At 34.4% G+C, this 24,472-nt stretch overlaps 1 protein-coding gene across 5 annotated transcripts in view; it reads left to right on the top strand.

Annotated features, from left to right (window-relative positions):
- LOC118198806 (endothelial cell-selective adhesion molecule-like) overlaps positions 1-24,472 on the top strand; it is an 847,091-nt gene that overhangs the window by 766,197 nt on the left and 56,422 nt on the right. For all 5 annotated transcript variants that reach the window (XM_085817476.1, XM_085817472.1, XM_085817474.1 and 2 more), the window contains one exon: positions 9,135-9,268. In XM_085817476.1, coding sequence (XP_085673602.1) covers positions 9,135-9,268 — 134 coding nt within the window. The remainder of the gene's footprint in view (positions 1-9,134; positions 9,269-24,472) is intronic.

Here is a 24,472-nt window from a genome sequence, read left to right as displayed (position 1 = left end):
AACACAGACCCACACATGGCCTTTTAATAAGGACTTAATTCATAAATTTCGAATTTAAAAAGAAAAGCAAACACCATGCTTTTTACAAATAGTAAAACTGAAGCGCTGATGGGCCTTAGGGAAAAGCCTTATTTTATAGGCGCCCCAATGAACCCAACCCATTCTGCCTTTTTAGGTAGTAAATATAAGAATACAAGAAATGTAGATAAGAAAGTCATTCTAGGGGGAACACGAAAAATCATCTGCAGTTAAAACAAAAGGGAGAAAATACTACTATTCAAAAAAAAGCAATGCAAAGACAAGTAACTCCCTAATGAGAAACGTTGCCTAGCCATAAATCACTCTGTGGTGGACCCAAGTACAGAAAAAAAAATTCTATTTTTTTTCCGTAAGGCCTTCCTTTCCAACCCAAAGCGGAGATTAATGGGACTAACTTTTTCATTTGGCTACCATTATTTGCAAACATCAGTTGTTTCGGTGTGCCTACACAGCAAAAGATGGAAATGAGTACCAAGCCTTGCTGTGAAGGCATTTCGTTTTAGCTGATACAGGCATCTAAAAATAGAGTAACCGAAGGTTGAGTAAGATTTATAAAGTTACAACGGTTAATGCAGTTAAAAAGGCCTCCGAAGTATTAATTAACTTTTAAAAAACATTAGCTGTATTTTGCGTCTTACAATGAGAGGTTTCCACCCTTCAGTTCATAAACCCGCCACCGACCAAAGAGCTTTTGAAATATTATTCACCAAATATACTGTCGAGTATGGACTATCAAGTGGGGTTTCAATGGATATGTTTCCAAAATACTCACAAGCGTATCTTGAGAAAGACCCACTTTGGAGAAAGATAAGAAGAATGGAAATGCCACTTTGGAAAAGGAAAATAAGGGAAAAAATTAAATCTTTTTTTTTAATCTAATGGCAGGCACTTGCCCATTCGATATTGGCCAATCCTAAGGCCAGACGTGCTGGCCATTTTATTGTGGAGGCGCTTAAAAGGTGGTCATCGTTGCTTCCTATGAAGGGACAGACAGTTACAACCATGCCTTCATCGGGATTCGAACTGATCCCTTGGGTACAGCAGTCGGCTCCCTTAACCACTGTACCGTCTGGTCGAGTAAAATTAAAATCTGAGAAGCAGAACTGGTAGCATATAAAAAAATATCTCAATGCTGCTTCACTGTGCCTTGAAACGTCTGAAAAAGAGAACCCAAGCATTTCGTACTGCAACCAGGATTAAGTATTATAGTTTACTGACGGATAAAATAAACAAATTATGTACCTAAGTATTTCACGTAAATGAAAACCAGGAAGCTTCCCCAACTTTTCATACCACCACAACTGTCAAACGCCTAAGAAATACAGCAAGAAAGAAAAGAACTGACCTTCATTGTTGTATTATTTCGTAGTTGAGAGCAAAGTATTATTCAGATAATTGACCAAGAAAACGAGATCAATGATTTCTAGTTAAACTTTAATGCAAGTAAATATTGATTACAGAGAAAACTACAATAGTTGTAAATAAAAATACCATCAATTAATAAAGTTAGAGCTATGTTCTGAAATTAAACTTTGCCCAGAAACCATCACTGGTTTCTGCTTAAGGAAGATTAAATTAAGCGTTATATCTTCATTGTAGAACTCCTCTTATGCGCTTTCTAGTATCATAACCTCAGAAATGCAAACAAGTTGCGAATGGTCCATTTTTCATTTGCTTCAACCATCTCAAGAATTCATCTATCAACATTTCCGCAGCACCCGATCCTATTTACATAAAACTCATTTAATGTCTCAAGGACCTTCTACAACTTTCTTCTCTTCGCCGAAGATAGATGAAGAATATTCGACTGCTTTCCAGAAAGTTATTAATTTTTAAAGGCCATTTATCCGCGTCTTTGCCTTATATGTTCAAATGTTGAGGGAGAAAGCAACCACCGGTTAAACTTCGGTCTTAATTTCTGGTTACAGCTACAAAATTTATATATGTGGTGGTTTAAAGAATTCGTGTATGAAGGAGATGTTAATATGCAGATTTAATGGTTTTCTATTATCGTATTGTTATTCTGTTATTATAGTTCAAACAAATGTATCCGCGGTAAAAGTAAATAATTTATAAATTCTGAAATCATGAAAACTCAGTTCCGAAAACAGCATATAAAGCATGTAAATATTTCAAATGTGCAGTTTGTAATTGAAATATTATCGTGAAATTGAAAATCATATTTCGAATTTATAAATTCCTTAAATTTTTACTTTATATTGGATATGCTTTAAATTTCGGATGTTAAAAATTAAGATCGCGTGTGAATAAAGAAAAAAATGTATAAGTCCACAGAATACCAGTGGTAAGCAATATTCTATGGGCACATTTTGAATGTAACAAGTTCAGTTTTAATGTTGAACTAAAAACTAAACTAAAAACCGATAATATTTTCCTGCTTTTAAAATTTTAAAGTAAGATTGTGTTATCGTTTTCAAAATTAGTAATTTCGTTTGAAGAACAACTATAAATTTTACTTGAATTATAGAAAAAAACATTCGGCATAGAAGAAATTAAGGGAAGAAAATGGCGAAATGTAAAAATGAAAGAAATTTTACTAATGTACAAAAAGTGAAAAAAAATCTTCCCTATAGCGTATCTCTTTTGTTCGTAAATAAACATCGTATCTACTGCTTAGCTGAATCTTTAAAGTCGAATGAAATGAAAGGTTAACTCAAAATAACTTTCAACTTCTCTCTGGATTTCTTTTTTCGTCGTTATAAACAGAAAAGTATTCACAGCGCAGGGTCATCAAACTTCTTTGCGAAACATTGAATTTAATGTCGATTAAAAACAAAAAAAAAAGAGTATCATTTCGTATTTATTTCCGTGTTACATTAGTTATTATTAACGCATTCAATATAACGTGACTACCGCGATTATGTTTTAATGCAAAAGGCATGCGCCATATTAATAGTATTAAAATGATGAAAAATAATAAAAAAGTAAAAATCTTCTATCTGGATCCTTTTACAGGCTAAATCCACAAAAACGTTTTCCGTAAAAAAACTTTAAAAATTATAAAAAATACAAAACGGTCATAGAAAAGGTTTCCTTTTCTCCTTAAATAAAAGCAATATTTACTGTTACCAATCCGTAAAATTAAAGTTTTAGTGCTAAATAAAATTAAAATGCTACTCAAAAAGAATTTCAAATTCAAAAACTCTGGCCTTTTTCTTCATTTTTTTCTACGTGTACAAAATGGTACAAAGGGAAGCAGAACAAAATATTAAAGTTGTATTTAACCATTTAAATAAAAAAATTTTAAAAAACGGAAATGTTTCAGATTTTAAATTACGTCAAAAGGGGCGTTTATTTAAACATGTTGTGTGTTACATTTATTTATTAAATATCACGTTCTTCGCCCTTAAACCATAAAATTCAGTTCAACAGCAATATCGCAAAATAGTTTTAAAATGAAGCATATCTTTAGAATTTCCGATACAGAGACTCGCGCGCTAGAGATAATTTTGTTTTCTGTACGACGTTCCCATTGCTCGCTTTGAAATCCTTGAGTGTGTTAATCAAAAATTCGTTAAAATTTTACAAAATAGGAGATCAATATAAAAACAAATTCCAAATTTCAAATTTGGTCTTCCACAAGCTCATATTTATAGGAGGATTACGTCATTCAAAATTCGATGGCTCTATGTACCGTTGTTTTATCACAATGCGATAAATATACATAGTACATTTATGCAGATTTTTCTTTATTTAATTTCTTTAAATATAACACAGAGTGATAATACTTTGTGGCAACAGTTTGAAAAGAGAAACGGACATTCAGAGAGATTCGACGCAAAATCCCAAAATGAAAACAATGGTCCGTCAGGGACAAAGCCCCTTTAGGCTAAAAAGAAGGAAGTAAAGAAAAAGTATGTACAGTAACCCCCCCACCCCACCTTACACGTTTGCATATATATGCTTTTGGAAATTTTCATTAAATTTTATTTTAAGCCATTAGATTTTATTTTGAAAGAAGACAACAGCGAACAAATTTCGACTGCAAAATTAGACATTTAATAGTTGAAAATTTTTAATCTTGTACTCGATATCTTTTATAGATGTTAGAAACCTATTTTATTTTATGACACTTATTTTATAAATTGACAGTAATTTCAAATTTTTGTTAGGGAAAGTACCCATAAAATAACTTTTTAAGTGATAAACTAACATCGTACACAATTAAACAACGAAATTATATAACATCAAAAGATAACATAAAGATATTAAGTATCATCATTTGATAACAAACCTCTATTAACTGCGAATGTGGTTTTATAGAAAGTAAAATAATAATTTCCGCGAAGACATTTTTGTCTTCAGGGTATTAATAAATCACTTTAAATACATTTATCGTTTTAAACTTCTGTCTCATGGAGGTGTTTACTTCTTTGCCGCAGTGCTTGGCATTTACTTTATCATCAACGTTTATACATGTACAATGTATAAGCATCTTTTTGTCGTACAAGTATGCTAAGCTGCTTATGTAATTAAACTGTCTGTATGATAAATTTGCAGGATTTTCTTGAGCTCTTTCTTCAGTATTCCAGGCAAAGCTTGTATAAATAATAAAAAACGTAATGTATTGCATTGTTGCGTCAGATTACGAGAAGTTTCAATTCCTTGGCATTTGAGTAATCAGGTTTATTTTTAATATGTGAGCTAGTGAATAATGTTATACAGCAATAAATATTTACAATGAAGTTTTTAAGTTACGTGCATGTCTAATTTAATTGCGCTTGAAAGAAAAATTTATTTTTTCCATGTCAAAGCAGAATTTACTAAAATTGGCCTGAAATAATTTAGCTTTGCAGACAGAAAGGTTATTTTATGTTTCTGCTCTAAATAAATAATAATGAAATCTTCTTTTATGATTACGTGCATGAACTTGCACTATAATATATTCAAACTACCATTCAGAAACGAGAAACATTCTCATTCAAAATTATAGTAATTTAAAATTTAGATAACATCGGTTATGACTGCATATTTATAAAAAAAGCGACGGTTTTGTGGATCTGCGCAAGCATGAAGTGCATGTCCACTCTGAACACTATTTTTAAAGCCACTGCGGCACGTTCCGTGATAATGCCGAACATGAAATTAGTGAAACAGCCCAAATGTAACTTAAATCGGCTAATACTGAAATATTGTTTCTTGGATATGAAAAAAGAAATTACAAGAAAAGTGCATTATTGTCTGATATTAGATGAAATGTTAACCATCTGGAGCTCCATTAATGTCAAATAAAAGCTAATGATATTCGTAACGAAACATATAATTTTTATATGTTGAAATTCGGATATTATAGTTGCACTTGCTTACTAGCTGAAGGTATCAGTATTGACAGAAACGTACGCAATCAAAGACAGATGATGAGGTCACGGAATGCGAAAGATTTTTGTCTATTACTAATATCATTTCCATTGTAATTTCTCTTGTAAATAATCTAAATATGGCATTAATTGCGTAACTGTATAAGGGCCACCCAGCCGGGATAGTGATTAGAGACGCTGGCTGGCTCGGTTTCGTATCCCGGAAAAAGCATGGATGTTTGTAAATGGGCAGTGTCTGTGTGGCGTGTGGGGGAACTCTAAATACGAGGCGAACCGAAAACTCTCTCGAGAGGTTTGGGGTAGGGAAGGAGAGTTGGAAGACTCTCAGACCGTCCTCCAGGGTATTGTCCATCAAAATTGGGGGCAGAACTCAGCAAATTCGTACTGTCCCCTGTACGGTGCTCAAGGCTGTTGCCAACGACATTCGCAGTCTTGCGCACATTGCCCCGATGAATTTCGTGAGCTTGTTCTGATGTTACTGTCAGACATGTCACAGCTACAACAATTGTATAAGGGATATTTTTGCAGAATATCAAAAAATTGGTTTAGATGACGTGATACTGAACTAATAGGTGAACTAGATGTGGATAAATCGTAATGGCTCAGCATTAGAATATTAATTTCATTTAAAGTAAATCTAGTGACCTTTTGGTAACATTAACATTATTTTGACTCTAAAATCGCTGGCCAAATTTCTCTCTAAATACGTATTGCCTTACGCAAGATCTTAACAGAGGATGAAGCTCTGTTAAATCATTAGACATTTTCTATCAGGAGAAATTTTCCCACATTTGATAATGCATTTCGTCATTTACAGTTGCACTTATTAGTCCCCCTTTGTTATTATGTATTTTCTCTCTCCTTCCAGCATGCCTTCGTAGTGTTATGGTAGCACCTCGGCGCGTATTCCAAGATCCAGATTCGAGTCCCTTTGTTTGTAGGCATTATTCAGTTTTCACGCCCACTGTCCCTTACCCCAAAATTTTATTGTTTTTATTCGTTAGGAGATTCAGCTATAGTTATGAAACTGATTTGGGTTATTTTTATTTTCTCTACCAGTCACAATCCTCTGTCTATAGCTTAGCACACAAGTGCTACCACATACAGACACACAAATACGTGCACTTTACATAATTTTTAAAAAAATTATCCTTTCTTTCTTCTTATCGCAAGGTAATATTTAATTATATTTTTGCAAACTTGATTATGCGAGTTATTTATCTTAAATTTCAGTCTTAGTTTTGTATCTTTATTAATTAATATGAAAGATTTTTAAAAGGAAAACTTTGACAATTGTATAATGGAAAAAAACAGGCTACCTTTTCCCTAAGGAGCGGAGGTTTTTTGATATATCGTACTTAAGCATCCCCCAACCATCAGCAACCTGGTACGCTGATGTTGTTGGAGAGGACATGCCAATTAATCGTCAAAGTATTATTGTGTTCTTTAGTATTGCATCATATCATTATGTTTTTATATTGAATTTTCTATTGTATTAAATATGCGTATCCACAATAAGAACTTATTCAATTAATCACAAATTGTGTGTTATATTTCCACATGAAATTTAGCAGATATATGGAAATACTTTCATCAAGAAAGTTTAAAAACATTTGAACGTTTACTTTGTGAAACTATTTTCATCAAGATACTTTACAAAAATTTTCAGTGAACACTTTTTCCACGGAACCTGAGGACTTTAAAAAATTATATGTGTTAATTTATTATAATTCTTGTTGTAAACATATAGTTGTAAATTATATGTTTAAGTATTTCATAATCTATATATGAGAAAGATCATGAACAATGACGGGACATAGGAAAACCTGCGGGCTATGTTCTTGGGGGTTCCTCATGTCTTTCCTCATATGATAAACTTTCTCTTGTTTCCCTAATACACTAATACTTTTTCTCCCAAAATGCTCTTCCATGGAGGTAAGAATGAAAGGATGGGCCAACCTCGTACTACGAGTGAAGCGCTGCTATACTACGAGTGAAGCGCCTGTTCCTTGAAATATGATTCCCGAAATATTTCGCAATTACAATACTTCCTTTACTTCGTACAAGGAAGTAAAAAGGAATTCATGTGGAAATTGTGAAGCAAAACACTCTTGTAATAAGTGAAAATCAAAAATATTTTTGTTAGTAAAAATTACATTTTATGTAATAACTAGAGTTAATTATAACCGTTTCTATTACTTTTCCAAAAACGTAAACAGCTACGCATTTTATTCCGCACTTTTAGCAGATGTGCATGAAATTTCTTCAGCACTCTAACGGTTAAAATAAAGATCATGTCAAAACCATGCTATTAACTGGTATCAAAATTCCACTTTTATAAGAAAACATACAAAACCAAACGACAGATGAAGATTTCATTCGGCTATGTGTTTTAAAATATGTTTTATAAATTGTATATACGTAATATGATTTCTACTCGTATGTATACTTTCTACCATTATGTATGTTTTTCCCAATGGCGGACACTTGCCTGTAACGGCATTGACCACTACTAAAACCAAAAGTGGTGGCCATTTTATTGTCGAGGCACTTAATAGGCGACCACTACCTACTGTGAAGGGACAGACAATTTTACATCCATGCCTTCTCCAGGTTTCGAACGCGGGCCCTTCGGTATCGCAGTTAGGCTTCCCTAACCACTATATCGTCTGGGGGGTTCATTTCGCTTATTCTTTATGACATATTTATATTTGCTTATGGCATATTTATATTTCGTTCGTTCTTTATGGCATTGCTGTTCAGTAACTCATTGACTGAAAAGCATAAAAATAATATATATGAAACGTGTTAAATACGTAAGTGCATTATATCTTCTTTGAATGCAAATTTTCTATATTTTTAATGGAAATCTAACCATGTTTACAACATCGCGAAAAGCATTATGATGAGAATTAATTTGTAGCACCACCCTCCATGTTATAAGATGGAGCATTTTAATAATAATACTGAAACAAAATTTTGCATATTTTGTGCCTGATAAACTTTTCATGCCTTCTACTTTCTAAACAGAAAGAACTGTTTCACTTGAAAGAAATTTATTTAATTGTAAAAGGGTCCACATTTTCATTAAACTCCATTTTGGTTTACAGCCTACCGCATACATACCAAAATCTCGTTTAATTCCACAGTAACATCTTTATTTTGTTACATATATTCATAAATTAAAAAAGAAAACTAATATATCCAGCTACAGTTTCCAGTTGTTGCTGTTTAAGTACTTTCATTTAAACGGATTTTCCTTCTTACTCTCAGTCATAGTTTTGACTTTCTGGCTAGATAAAAACATCACATGTCATCCCACTGAAGACTCGGTAAAAAAGCATTAAACAAAAATATATAAAAAGCTTTGTGGCGGATGGGCTCATGTATTATTCATACATGTTTCAGAAGATAAACATGAAAGAACAAATCCAGTGACCAGAAATACTTTTGTGATATGTTGTGCATTTTTATAACCTTCATAATTCGCAGATGACTTTGTATTATGGAAATTACAAGAAAACAGCAATAATTTATGTTCTTATTCCTTAGCAGATAAAACATCTAACGGAAGACATCTTTCAACTTAATGTATACAGCTATTTAAAATTTTCATTGCCTTTTGTTTTTTTCTTCTTTATTCAGTGGTAATATTCTAATCGTAAAAATTCTTTAAGACAAGAGAAAGCATGTATTTTAATCGCAAAGGAATTTAATGTAATTATCGATTATTTCAAGCAAAGTTTTTTTTAACAGTTTTACCAATGGATGGTCCTACGATATCTGGAGGAGAAGGTAGTTACGACTTTGGTGACAATGTGACCCTGAACTGCACTTCTGCCAAATCCAAGCCTGCTGCTAAGCTCAGCTGGCTTGTTAATGGACAACTTGTAAGTACCATTTTAATTATCACAAATTAATTACAAAACGTAGCATTGAAAAATGATTAACTTATCTAAATAGTAGTTAAATTCTTTATTGTTCCATAACATGTTCATCCTTCATAAAGAAATCTTTGGTATATCATAAGAAAATAATAAAAAAAAATATTAGGATCTTGTCCAGTGTCGGCCTGAATGGTGGCAGTAGTATTATGAATATAAGAAGCATGTCTGTTAATATAGTTAATTCTAAAAATAAAGAACTGAAATACAGGATGGGTTTAAAAGTATTTTTCCGATCACAAAATTTTACACGAGAAAACTGCGGAAGATAGAAATGTGAAATTGGTATCACTATGTAGTACTATTATTACAGTTTTCTTTTGAAAGTTTATGGAGACGGGGAACAATTAGCAACGAAATGGCGTCGTCAAAAGGGAAAAACTCAGCTCGTTTTGTGGTATCATGAAACTAAAATCGCCCATCAACGGCTTGTTAACGATGCAATCCTCCAGAAGTTAAGAGCATCAGAAACTCATAATGAAGTTTTAAAGACACTGATAGCATTGGTGACCTTCTAAATACAAGGATTACTCTAAATGCTCAGAAGTTGTGCGTTGTTGCCGCGACTTAATCTCACTCGTCTGAGAGTAACATCAGTCCAAAAAGATCAAGTTCAAAAATTTTGTCGTTGCGAGGACTGCGGGATAGCGCCTATGGCTGGAATTGCCCCGGGCACCTTAAAAGTGATAGTATTACTTTGATCATTTCCATCTACGTTTGAAGGAGAATCGCCCTGTGAATGAACCCAAGGATGTCTTACCCCTCTTTTCTTACAGCCAAACACCTCGAGATAACTTTCGGCTAGTATTTTAAGTTTCTACATCCCGCAAAGATACTATGCACTTCCAAGCCTTCTCCGGGATTCAAACTCAGGCAAACGGCAGCTGGCAAAGCTAACCACTATACTATTCAAGATGGCAAATGCTGAGACTGTTAACTCTGTCATGAGTTGGACACAATATTATCAAATATAAAGTCTTTATCACATTAAGTCATAATAATGGATACACTAAAAGCCCGAATGCTGTAGAAAGCGTTACTGGGCAAATTTTGAAGTACATGTACTAAGAATAACGAGTGAAACTTCTGCAACCTTCAAAAAGAGCACATGTTCTAATTTACTAATGTAGTACACTTTAATAAAAATGACTTAATTACTGCAGTTTGTAGGGTTTATATTTATTTTAACTAACATTTATTTTAAGTTTAAACTATCTTTCCTGTCAAGCCTTACTTTCCCCTGGAACTGCCAATGCCAGAATATGTAAATTTGAGTAGAACGCGCAAGCATTCAAATTATCAGCGGAAGTATTCTGATTTAAATAGAAGGAAACGAGTTCGGTGTGATATTCTTACTGCACGAGCGCGGAGGTAGTTAGCGAGAATTGAAGAAACCCGCTTTGCGGCCTATGATGTGCTTGGCGGGAAGTAGTGGTAATCGTTCCAGTGAGCTTCAAGTCTGCTGAATTAGCAGCGGTATTGTAAAACGCGGTGAGTTAGTTATTTTAGAGAGCCTGGTAGTTAGAATCTTGTCTTTACTTTCTTTTCAGGTTATTATTTTTATTTGACTGCCAAGTTGGCACAGTCTGTGAGCGTCAAGAGCACGCAATTGTAATTTATTACGTTGAATAAAAAGGGACTTAAACCCTTCACAAGGCTCTATCTTTTATACAAGTTTTCACAGTCACCTCTTGGTTGCGTGCAAGTTGGAGACGCGCAACGTTATATTGGCGCCCGAACAATTATCGAACTGAAATGGCCGAAAATTGGATGGAAGCCGCTGGACAACACCAAGAAATGACAAGTCAGTTAGAAGGATTTGGATACCTGGTCCAGACTTTGAGAGCATCAATCAAGCCAAAAGTCCATTTCGACGGAAAAAATTCGGTGGCGGTATTTTTAGAAGGTCTAGAAAACCACTTTCAGCTCTACCCTGTGCCTGAAAGACAAAAAGTTGCCATCGCCACATCAGCACTAAGAGGACAGGCCGCGCTATGGTGGAAAAACATAGGAAAATTTCTACTAGGTGAATTTGGAAGCCCGACGTATACATTTGAAAATTTCAAAAAATCGTTAGTAAAGGCCTTCCCCATAGTGAAAGATCGCGCACGGCTGGAAGCCGAACTATATAGTTTCTATCAACGGGATACAGCACAATTGACGGACTTTATTCTACGAAAAATCAAGCTAACGCATATGCTGTATGGGAAGAAACCCGATGCGGAGATTATTGAAATAATATTACCAAGATTGTTACCCGCTGTCCAAGACTACTTTGAAATTAGAAACCCAAGCACATTGCAGGAACTTTTCGAATTGGCGGTGAAGTTTCAAAATCGCAGAATAGCGGAAAAAGCGAGAGGGGAAACATATTCTCAAAGTACCCGAAGGAAGGAGGAAACCAGAAATGGAAATCTCTCTTATGGGGGAAAGAACTATCAAGCTAACGCATCGAAACTCGAAGGTCAAGGCCCAAAAAGAAAATTTGAAAATAAACATCCGCGTACCCAGAAGACACAGATTGAAAGGAAAGCTTTAAACGAGTAGAGGGGCCTGTGAAAGGGAGGGTCCAGACCCCGGAAGTTTTAGAAAAACCCTCAAATAGACATTTAAGCACGGTCATCGTAAAAAACTCACAGCTACCAATTATACAAGTCCTGGTTGGCGATGTACCAGTAGAAGCCCTCATAGATACAGGAGCAGAAGGAAATTTTATGAGTGAAAATTTCTTCAAAAAGAATTTTTATAGGATACGACTATTTAAAACCAGAAATACGGAAATTATAGCAGCGCAAGGAAAAACATGTCACTGCATCGGGAAATTATCATTAAACTTACAGGTAAAAGAGGAAAATCTCAAAGTATTAATTTTTGTGGTGAAAGACCTGCAACACTCTCTTATTTTACGTATGGACTTCCTAAGGGCCGCGAGGGCAAAATTAAATTTTCAAGATAGTTCCGTGGTGTTGGAGATGGACCAGAGGGTGGTGGAACCTGTGGAGACACCTGAAGTGGACCTTAGCCATCTGAATGACCATGAAAGTAAAGCAATACAGCAAGTGGTTAGTAATTTTTCTCATTTGTTTTCAGAAAAACCAGGAAACTGCCAGATAGTAACTCACAAGATTCAATCAAATGCCGAAAAACCTTGTAGGACTAAACCGTATCGTTATGATAAACAAAAAGACCTAATCATCGAAGAACATATTCAGGAGATGTTAAAGAATAAAATAATAACGCCCATAAATAGTGAGTACGCGAGTCCAGTCGTACTATGTAGGAAAAAGAACGAGTTTCCTCCTTCGGATAAAAGGGCTTGGAGGTTTGCTATTGATTACAGAAAACTAAATAGTATTACTAAATTTCCAGTTTACCCTTTGCCGGTTATAGACGAGATCATTAGACAGATCAAATCGACAAGATATATGTCTACTTTGGACTTAACGTCTGGCTACTATCAAATATGAGACCCGAAGATATACACAAAACCGCGTTTATAACAAAATCGGGCACTTATGCATTTTTACGCATGCCCTTTGGGTTGTGTGGGGCCCCATCAACATTCCAGAGAGCTATGGACATTGTTCTAAAGCCTGTCCTAGGAAAATCAACTTTAATTTATCTAGATGATATAATTATAACGAGTAGTACGTTGGAACAACACATTAATGACCTCGAACAAGTTTTTAAATTATTAAAAGAGGCCGGTCTTAGAATTAACGCCTCAAAATGCAAGTTCGCAACTAAAGAACTTAAATATCTCGGTTATAAAATTTCGCAAAAGGGTATAGAAACGCAAGATTCAAAAATAAAAGCTATTAAGAATTTCCCACCGCCTAACACCGCCAAGAAACTTTCATCTTTCCTTGGGTTATGTTCTTACTATCGATCTTTCATAAAAGATTTCGCTAATATTGTTGAACCACTCTTAGTAATCAAAAGAAAAAAGAGTAAATTTATGTGGACAGCGGAGGCTAACACAGCTTTTGAAAGATTAAAAGAAGCGCTTATTAATGCCCCTGTTTTAAAATTCCCTGAGGGGGACGAAAACCTGGAAATTGCAGCAGATGCGTCAGACTATGCGGTGGGTGCGGTTCTTATGCAAAATAACCATCCGCTGGCATTTTTTAGTAAAACATTGAATCAGACACAAAGGAATTATACAGCTACAGAAAGAGAAACATTAGCCGTATTAATGGCTGTACACAAATTTCGAGTTTATTTCGGCAAATCGCCAGTAACAGTCTTTTCGGATCATGCGGCTGTTGGTAGACTTTACTCGGGGAAAAACCTAACGCCCAGGTTAATAAGATGGGCTTTAAAGCTCCAAGAATATAATATCACAATAAAATATAAACCGGGTAAGGAAAACAATGTAGCTGACGCACTTTCTCGTATAAAACTGGACGATGAAGGAAATGAACTTAAATGCGCTGTGTTGACTTCAAAAATTTTAGATTCTAGAAATACGGTTATTACTGAACTGAAAGCTGATCCTGAATTTGGAAATATCTATGCGTATTTGAAAGACCCCGAAAGCTTCGAGCACACAGTTATCGATGCGATAAGAAATAGAGCAAAAAACTATGAAATAATAGATAATTTATTATTCTATACGAAAACAACAAACGAAAATCTTGAGTATAAGCCAGTCATCCCAGCCTCGCTTCGATTAAGCATTTTGAAGGAGTTGCACGAAGAAAAAACAGCGGGCCACCTCGGGGTCAGAAAGACTATAAAAAGGGTACGCGAGGCGGTATATTTCCCGCAATTATACAAAATAGTAACGGCGTATGTCAGGTCCTGCAATCAATGTCAGTTAATAAATGATATTAATTACAGCCCGGCCGGGTACTTAAATAGCATTCGCGCTACATTTCCGAATGAAATTTTAGGCATAGATCTCCTTGGTCCCTTCCCCCAGAGCGAGTTAAATAAAAATCGTTTTCTTTTAGTAATAGTAGATCATTTTTCAAAATGGATAGAAATTGTTCCACTTAAACGCGCGTCAGCCAAAACAGTCGCAGATGCATTCATACACAGATACATTTTAAAATACGGTGCACCGATAAAAGTCATTAGCGATAACGGAAAACAATTCATTAGTCAAATATTTGAAAACATATGCAATGGACTTGGCATACGCCATATCAAAATGGTTCCGTATAGACCACAGGCTAACATAGCAGAAAGAGTTAATAAAAATATAGTAAAAATAATTCGCAGTTACGTGAGCACACATCACAAGCGCTGGGATGGCTACATAAATGAATTAGCTATGCTTTAAGAACGGCACATCATGATACTACGGGAAAAACTCCAGCAGAATTATTTTTAGGCAGAAAGTTAATTACGCCTTTAGATAAATTATTCTTTGTGCAACAAAGAGAGCAGGAGTTTAAACAAAAAGATGTGCAAAAGCTCATTGATCAGGCGCTTAAAACCTCGGATACGGCAAGAAATAGGCAGAAACTATATTACGATAGAAAACGCCGTGAAGCAGATTTTAATGTTGGGGATAAAGTATTGAAACGGAAATTTTCTTTATCTAGTGCCCCAGACAATTTTATGGCAAAGCTAGCTCCAAAGTTTGAAGGCCCCTATGTAATTCAGGAAATCAAAGGAGTAGTCTTATATCTTAACAACGAGAGAGGGGAAATCTGTAAAGCAAGTCCCGACCAGGTGAAAAAATACTATAATCCAAATGATTTTGAAATCCTTAAAAGTTTCTTGCAGGACTCAAGTCTAAACGAAATAGAAGGGCCAGAGACAACTATTCCACCACCCAAGAAACAGAGAACTGAAGAGAGACCTAGCACTTCTACAACCCGGACGTCGGTATCAAAAAAAAAATAATTTTCAAACTCCAGCGTTTAAGAAAAACAAAAATACAGATGAACCGGGTAAAGAAACCGTGGTAAAGAGAAAAACACCACCTACAAAGGATAGCAGGAGAAATTACACATCAAGGAGAACGCGCACACGGCCACAGAGTCAGGTGCCAGCAAGGCCGCCGTTCCGGAAACTGAAACGCCAACAGGAGGCACAAAAATACGAGGAACAGAAGAAATTCAAGAAGGACTCCAGACCGGAGGACGTCAAGACCAGCCGTCCCAGGGAGAAACGGAAAGGTCAACAACCAGACGATTACTCTGCCAAGAGGCGAGCATGTAGAGGACGCAAAAGAAAAAGCAACGTGGACGACACTCGGAGATCAGTAAGGAGAAGATTAACATCCATGAAACCTCTAACTTGGGACCAATTCTGCCAAAAACGAATGACGGAGTTTCAAGCATCGAAAACTCAAAGATAAGTTAAAACCTTCTATAATTTTTTTTTCTCTCTTTTGTTCCGAAATGTTATGCATAAGTACGAAGTTCTATGTTTTGACGAAAGTCAATATGTCTCGTTTTACTTTATTTAGGTAAGGCAAAAGTATTATTTTTTTTAAGTGTAAAAGCTAAAAACAAACATTTTCTGTTGGTCGAAAGACTAATTCTGTTATGTTAAAGCCAAAATTTGGCCGGAGATAAAAATAACTTCGTATTCTTGTATTAATAAGAATTTTACTTTCAGTGCCGCCAGCTTGGCGAAGAATGAGTAAAGTAAAAATTTATTTTCTCTTATTCATTTTATGGTAAATTGTAAAAAGCATTTGTATTAAAATTTTGTAAATGTATGTAAATACTTGAAGGTTATGTAAAAGTAGAATTTAGTCTAGAAGCATAAAATTGTAGATGCTAAAAGTGAATGCTTAAAAGCAATGAAGTCAAAATTTAAGTAGTAAATTCTAGATAAAGTCATGCTTTAGAGCGAAAGCCTGCATGTTTAAAGATGAATGAGGGGGAAGTTAGAATGAATGTGTTTTGTAGGGTTCTCCACCTACATTTGAATTTTTAAGAATATTAAAGTAGCTCATTGAGTTGTAGAATGTCGAGTAAGGTGTGTCTATTTGGTTGTTGAATTCTAACAAATCATGGTGGTTAGGGGAAGTGTTGTAAGACTAAAACACGAATATTCCCGTTTGACACCACACACGGTGGAGAGCCAGGGTAAAGTTAAATTAATGCTTGAAAAATTGAATGAATGTGAAGTAAGCAATAACTAAGAAAAACGAATCGTTTAAAAACAAAAATTTATTGTGTCAAGAAAGTGTAAATTATAATGTATGTAGAAAGATACTGATACTTATTCCTTCCAGATGCTGGAAGGAAAGACAAAGATTGATTGATGAAGTCCAGGAAAAGTTGCTGTAAGAAGAAAGCTTTGTAACGATCAACAGAATTTTAGTATACAAATGGTTACATAAGATATTTTTTTTTGTGTAAACGAGGTTCTCGCCAATTAGTTCAGAATTAGAGAAACTTACAACAGGTCGTTTGTAGGACCTGCTTCCAAGTTTTCCAAATTCTGGCAGCGGCAAATGTAGGGTTTATATTTATTTTAACTAACATTTATTTTAAGTTTAAACTATCTTTCCTGTCAAGCCTTACTTTCCCCTGGAACTGCCAATGCCAGAATATGTAAATTTGAGTAGAACGCGCAAGCATTCAAATTATCAGCGGAAGTTTTCTGATTTAAATAGAAGGAAACGAGTTCGGTGTGATATTCTTACTGCACGAGCGCGGAGGTAGTTAGCAAGAATTGAAGAAACCCGCTTTGCGGCCTATGTGCTTGGCGGGAAGTAGTGGTAATCGTTCCAGTGAGCTTCAAGTCTGCTGAATTAGCAGCGGTATTGTAAAACGCGGTGAGTTAGTTATTTTAGAGAGCCTGGTAGTTAGAATCTTGTCTTTACTTTCTTTTCAGGTTATTATTTTTATTTGACTGCCAAGTTGGCACAGTCTGTGAGCGTCAAGAGCACGCAATTGTAATTTATTACGTTGAATAAAAAGGGACTTAAACCCTTCACAAGGCTCTATCTTTTATACAAGTTTTCACAGTCACCTCTTGGTTGCGTGCAAGTTGGAGGCGCGCAACGTTATAAGTTAATATTTCCACAGAACCATACTAATTATAATATTTTACCGAAATAGATTTATGTAATCAGGGGAAGACATTTTACTTAAACTATAGAATGAAACACACTTTTTGGACATGTGACAGGTGACGGAGGACGGGACACCTGGTAGCTAACAGGTAAGCAGGTATACCTCCACGTCCTTTCAACTCACTGTGAAAACATATACATTTGATAAGCTACCAAAAAAAAAACATATTTAATTTTAAAATAACCAATGGGCAACTATGCCTGCTAAGCTGTATCAAACGAGATCTTGCTTTATTCTAGCGTCTCCAGATGGATTCAGATTGACAATTATCAGATAGTATACGACACATAATAGCGAGGTTACTGTACTGCTTGCTCTTCCCAACCAGAAATCTTTCAGCCTGACTAAGCGTAACTGAATCTGCTTCAAAGTACCTACTCCCTTGGGAAACTAAATATGACTGTGTCTTCGTTTCTCCTACTTCTGCAAGTCACGTTACGTCCCGTTATTGAAGACGAGCATCGGGTAGAGTATAAATTTGTCTGTCTAATGACCTTGCGTAGTAATACAGTACCAAGTTGGTGAGTACACCTTTCTGCAGAAAACTAAATGGGCGTTTTGTCTGTAACGAAAAGATCCGAATGTTGCATCCAGAACTATGTATGCAGTATGCTGTTGACGAAAAGATCCGTGTCACACACAAAAAATAAATAAATAAATAAATAAATAAAATTCGTCACACGGATTGCTTGCTTATACCTTGTAAAATCTATTATATCTTACTTTCTCTTTTCGCTATCGACGGAACAGCTGCCCCCCTGGGTTAGATACTTTTTAGCCAGTTGGGTCCCGTAGATAGAATTTTATATACATATATTTTAAATATATATAATAAATCAAGCAAGGTAGTAATTGCAATTTTGAAAAACTAATTTTGGTCTAGAAAACATCTTGCGCAATATGCTGCAAAATAAGTAAATATAAAAAAATGTAGTAAGCTCGCCTAAAAGTTACCAAGAGCTGCTGCTCAAAAAAGTTCAACACGTTTTAAAAAATTAATACATATGAAAATCAAACCATTAAACATGTAAAACATTAAAAAAATTAAAAAAACAGAATCAGATAAAAAGGTAAGCGGAAAATGGTAAATTAGCCCAACTCAACTTCCAAACTGGCTTTTCAAGGGAAATTTCATTTATTTGAACGTCGAATCAAGCTAACCCCATTACGCGTTTCGCCGAAACAGACAATTGAAACTTTTTCGCTACAAAAATATTCGCTTTTTTTAAATATATATATAAAGAGCTTAGTAGTGTAGTGTGTCCTCTAGAAATTGATTTCATCATTTAGAGCTTAATGCAGTGTCCTCCGGAAATTAGCCACGCTAAACGAGGAACATTGTAAGAAAGAGCAGAATATGGAAAGGTGCATAGTGGGGACTGTTGACATTAAGGGAACACTTTTCACTATTGTGGTACATGTTAGGCATACAGATATATTAAAGATATGGTATAGATTCAGGTAATCAAAAATTAGTGAGATAATCTTACTAATTTTTCCGAAGATTACTCGATGAAGCACAGAATGATTATAGCACAGAATTCTATATAAAGAAGATTTTAGATTTCTAGTTGTCAATATCAATGCGAACCGTCTCGGTGGCAGAAAAACCTAAACTTATTTGTATGGCATTCAAAGTTAATCTCTGAACTCTCATTCGATTAAAAATAAAGTGATAATGACGAAATTGGAGTAATCCGCTTTCAAGGCAGAAAACGTCACATGACGATGATTAAAATACTGTAAGCGGAAAAGTTGTCATTTATTACAAGTCGTTGTTGCCATCACTGAAAATGAAATTTTTGTCCTCGTTTTGGACCTAATCAGTGAAAGAAAAGTTTTTAAATTGAGTTTACTTTATTTTAGTTTTGTATATCTGAATTTCCATGAAATCTCATTTTAGTATTTAAATTGTTTATTCTAGCAGCTGAATTCATTATCTTTATTTTTGATCGATAAATAGGCTCTCAGAACATATTCAAAATGAAATGCTCTTCCTCTTCCGAGAATAACTGTCAAGATTTTATTTGCAGTAGTGTTAATTTTAAATATAATTCTGATCTTCCATTGCTCGTGGAATATTCTACCTCAGATTACGAAAAAATTGTTTTTGCTTGAGGGGATACATTGATAAATTTTCCTACCTGATATTTCCTTTCAAATTCCTCTTCAGTGTGATGACATAGCTGTGGTTTGCGAAGGTAATGACAAGTTCTTATCTCATTTAATTTTGTCTATATTTGTGGCAACTTAAAGTACGAGAAATGTAAATGTCAGAATACTCACTCACAGAGATAATAATAACTGCCCCGGGAACTGTTTTTTTTTTTTTTTTTTTAATTAGGGCAGTGTGTTGTGTTCTTCAACTGTAAAAGTTCTGTCATTTTGTTTCTTAAAAATGGGTAGTTAATGTCTTAAACTATCAAAAATAAAATACTATATTTATATCGTGATTGTAAACTTAAATTTACATTGGTCAGTCATTACTTTAAGATTAATTCAAAAGTAATTTAAATGCTGTCGTATTAGAACTAACCTTTTTCATATGTTTTTACGTATATTTACTTATATTCAGTTTTTGTCGTATATGTGAACTTTTCATGTTATGATGTTATAAAAAATCTGATGTGTACACCACATGACTTCCTTGTAAGGAATAATAAATTATACGCATTTTTTCTTGCATTTCATTTAAACGTATTGGATTGAATTAAATCTACTTCGCCGACAGCGCATAAACCACAATAAAGTAAATGTATTCGTTAAACTTCACTCTGTTTGTTTACTATAGCGAAACTCTGGCGCTAAGTTCACTTAACAGTATTATATTTCGTTCATATTATAACTCAGAATGCACAAAATTTATATCATTTAAAGAATAGAATTATCTAATCGTTGCCACATGTTCTATTCAAATACTATAATAAAGCTAGAATGATTTACAAAAGAAATTAAGCAAACAAAACAAAAAAGAAACAGTTTTTCACAGACGACTGAGTATTTCTCATTTAATTAATTCAGTTCTCACTTCGCGAGAAGGCAAAAATACATAAAAAGTCAAAATATCTATATTAAAAATTACGAAGTTAATCTTATTTCCTCGAAACACTTATTTCCTCGAAAAAATTCCAGAAAGGATTAAGCCTGATTTAATTGGCAATAACAGATGAAAGCGTTATCTTTGTTGTTGCGAAACTAAGTTTCTCTAGTTTGGCAACAAATCTACTAGTCTGCTGTTTCAAATGTAAACAATCAATAGCCGCCATCAAAAAAAAATGCTTAGCGGCACTTAAACAACTTTAAAATTGTTGATAATTCTAAAAATATTGCATACAGATTTACTAAACGCATAAAAACCTGAACCGGAATATAAAAACAACATAATTCAATCATTTTTAAAGCAAAAAATGTACAATTTACAAACATATAAGAGTAAGGAAACTGAGATCACTGAGCCGGGTAACAGAGTGGATATATATATAAATATATTTATATACGTTTGGTGCGACCGATTGCAACCAAAATACGAGGTGCACATGTACATGTTATAGCAGTCGCATGTAAAAAACGAGACGTACGTATGTTCGTGGCGTCTGTACGTACATACGTTTGTACAGACGCCACGAAAAATTCTCTTCAGAATTCATTTTAAAGCAGTTTTATAACTTTTTTGGAGGAAAAGAGTATTTTATTCTGTCCTTACGTACAGATATTACGCAAAAACATCGTTAAATTGCATTCGATAGCGGTCAAAATGGATATTTTTTTTTAAATATGCTGCCTGAAACTTTTCGCGATTACAATCTTCCTTTTTACTTCGTACAAGGAAGTAAAAATATATTCAGAATAATTGGATTTTATTATGACATTTTCCTATGACTTTTTGGTATGAAATTTAAATTGGTACTTTCTGATTATCTGTTTCAGCATTTGACATTTTTTAAACAAATATACGCGCCACAATAGGCAATCCGCGCGTGCGAGTATCGCATAAACACGCGAATGTGAAACTGTATGTTTAACCATTATTTTGCCGATCCGCTTGTTCCCCTGACCCAAATGAAGTATTTTTCTTATGAAATGCTTTTATTATTATTATTATTTATAGACAGTACATATAAGTGTTGAAGATAACCTATAAGATCAAATGTTTTGCGCCAATTCATGTAGTTTCCAATAGGCTGGTGACATTTTGTGCATGTGTAAATACTCTGGTGTGGCTTATTTGTTTATGGCAAAGCACTCAAAGGCTGCCTGCGTTAGGAGAGAGATGCTTTCGTGGAGGACCTTTCTAAGTGAAGCTGGCTCAGTTATATATACGAAAACACCCATGCAGCCTTCCCGTTCACCAAGATTCGAATCAAGAACCGAACTACCAGCATTCAGCAACTTTACTGCTTGGCTACCATTGGGCGTGAATACTCAGAACGTATATTTAAATTTAATCTGCTTATTATTTGAAAGGTTACTTAAGACTGGGAAAGTTAAAACACACTTTATTAAAAAACAAATTAATAATTTTCTTATCAATAGTTTAGATAAATTTCATTATCAACCATTTATTTCCAAATTATTATGTTTCCTTTACCTTCTTTTTAAGGTACGAAGTGCTGATATTTCCTATTATCAATGCCTGCGGTCTAAAAATATGTCTTTATGCACAGGAAGTTTTAATTTATTTTGGTCATAGATATTCCGTTGCTGGAAATATATCTGTGCAGTTTGCAGTTCTAAGGAGCATTTGTTTTCAAATTTTAATGTAAAATAGCTCCATTAGAAAAAACATGTAAAAACTAATATTACCATAAACATTTGAACTAAATTCACATATGTTTGGGCCGAACTGAAACATATGTGTATGTTTGTTAAGGACCACTGGTGTTAGGTGTTAAAGACCACTGAATTCTGGTATTTTGTCTTGTGTTCGAATACAGGCGAATAGGCTGTCTGTCTGTATTTATCGCAGTTGTTTCCATGTACGAATATACAGTGAATCCGAGTACGTTTCCTTTTGAAAGTCCTCTACGAAGGCATCCTTTCTCTTAGACAGGCAGCTCTGGTTGCCTTTACCATATTTAAGTAAATTAATCTAACCTCAATTATGTTTACTATTTTGAATTTAAACAATTACATCACAGTTACAGTTTTGTATCTAAAATTCTTATAATCTCTTTTATAATCAGTAATTGAAGAGAATTAAGCTCTCTAAGCTGAAAAGCATGATCCAAATGGCGAATATTAAAAGTTTCAGAAAACACATTTCTTGAAGTTACTACATTTTGAGTAACTTGAGTGAATAAACTTTGCAAAAACCTATTTGTAACAACTTTTCTTCTCTCGATTTCATTACAAGAAAGGTAAGAACCATCTAGAATAATCGCTTGTGATTCAAGTGTTGGAACAAATCACCTTGCATTCTGGTGCTTATCCTCATACGTTTCAGAGAAAAACGAGCACTCAAGAAAATGGCCATTACAAAGCGAAAGGACTAGCAGTTTATTTCTAGAAGTAGGCACTCCATAAAGATTGATTGGATCATTTTACTCTGCGATTAAAAAATGAAAAATTCTCTATTTCAAATTTTCCATTATGTAATGTAAAAAAATCTCGTGTTACCTTTTTTAGAATATCCTATAAATTTGCTAATGCGAATTTAAATTTATTCATTATAGCCCTTGTCCTCAAATCTAGGCCACGACACTTTATTTTCACTGTAGTGGTCGTCCAAACATTGTAATAGGTTCATCAGGATATTTTGTTATGAAGAACTTTATGTAAACCGCTACCCGTTTCTAATGATCTTCTAGTGTAGCTTCTCAAACGATTTGAAATATATTTTCAAGTTGAAAATGTCGTAAACTTAGACTGGATTCACGACACATTCAAAGCATAAATTCCACCTCTGTGTGTGTGTGTGGGGGGGGGGTAATAAGGTTTTATTGATAATGTCTGCGACAATATATTAACCCTTTGCGGCACAGTGTGTTTGGCCTGGACACACCTAAAAATTTCCTTCTGTACGCACAGAAAAGTTGAATGAAAAAGGATTTATAGGTTACTAGAGGTTACTCTGAACCTTCTTTATTTATAGTAGATGGCAGCTTAACACAAACCAGTCCATATATTTTAGCCATGTTTAGTTTTTTAAGACCCTCAATTTTCAAAGAAATCTTCCAGATTTTTTTAGGGTATAAAAGGAATTGTTTGAAAAGAAATGTCTCTGTTATTTTTTGGCTGTATGCTAATCGCCTTATTCTATATTAGTTTTAATTTTTTACCCTGAAATCTTTGCTTAAAATCAAACGGCGAACCCTAGGTGTGCCCAGATCGGGCTAACCGATAATCTAGGACAACTGAGAATCTGTATTCTTTGTTTCTCCGCATCTCATTGGTCAGTTCATTGACAACAATGCTCCTTTCAGAAATCTTTTTGAAGCTCTATTCAATCAGTGTGCCCACTTTGGGCACACCCACAGAATTAAAACGGTAAGTACTATCTTCACGAAATTTTACTTCTGTACTCCTCTAGGCCTAATTAGACTGCCTACCTTTTTTTTAATCAAAACTCCAACTTCAAAAGGTAGCGTGCCGTAAAGGGTTAAAGACAAAAACCCTGCAGCGTATGAACTTTGTGCTATCAGTAAAGATGAGTGTAAGCCAACAGTAATTCCGTTCGAAGACCATTTGTGCGACGGTTTTCCATGATTTACAGTGATTTCAACAGCTTTGTGAACAAAATCGAGAACCGCTAAAATATCTTTTTGAAACGAGAAACCAAGGTAAATATGTTTTATTCTAATTTGAAAATGAAAATTCAGAAGGTGTGTAATACAAAAACCTGATGTCATGCCTTCCTTGTACGGCCTTTCTTAAATTATACACAATTTTGTTGTACTTCATTTACTTTCTCGACTTATTCTAACTTAATTAATTAATCTCTCGAGGCAAGTTGAAAATTACATCAAAAACAGCAAATTTTTAAATTAAATATCCCCGGCCAATTTTTTTTATATGGGAGTCAAACTTATTATCATTTTATTTTTTCATAACGAGTATAAAACTTTCCCAAATATAAGCATAAGGACCGAGAGACTGCATTAAA

Source organism: Stegodyphus dumicola, chromosome 5 (assembly GCF_044657685.1).
Source record: "Stegodyphus dumicola isolate Sdum_Otavi_A_Nest chromosome 5, ASM4465768v1".
NCBI classification, from domain to species: Eukaryota; Metazoa; Arthropoda; class Arachnida; order Araneae; family Eresidae; genus Stegodyphus; species Stegodyphus dumicola.
This window is presented reverse-complemented; position numbering and strand designations above follow the sequence as displayed.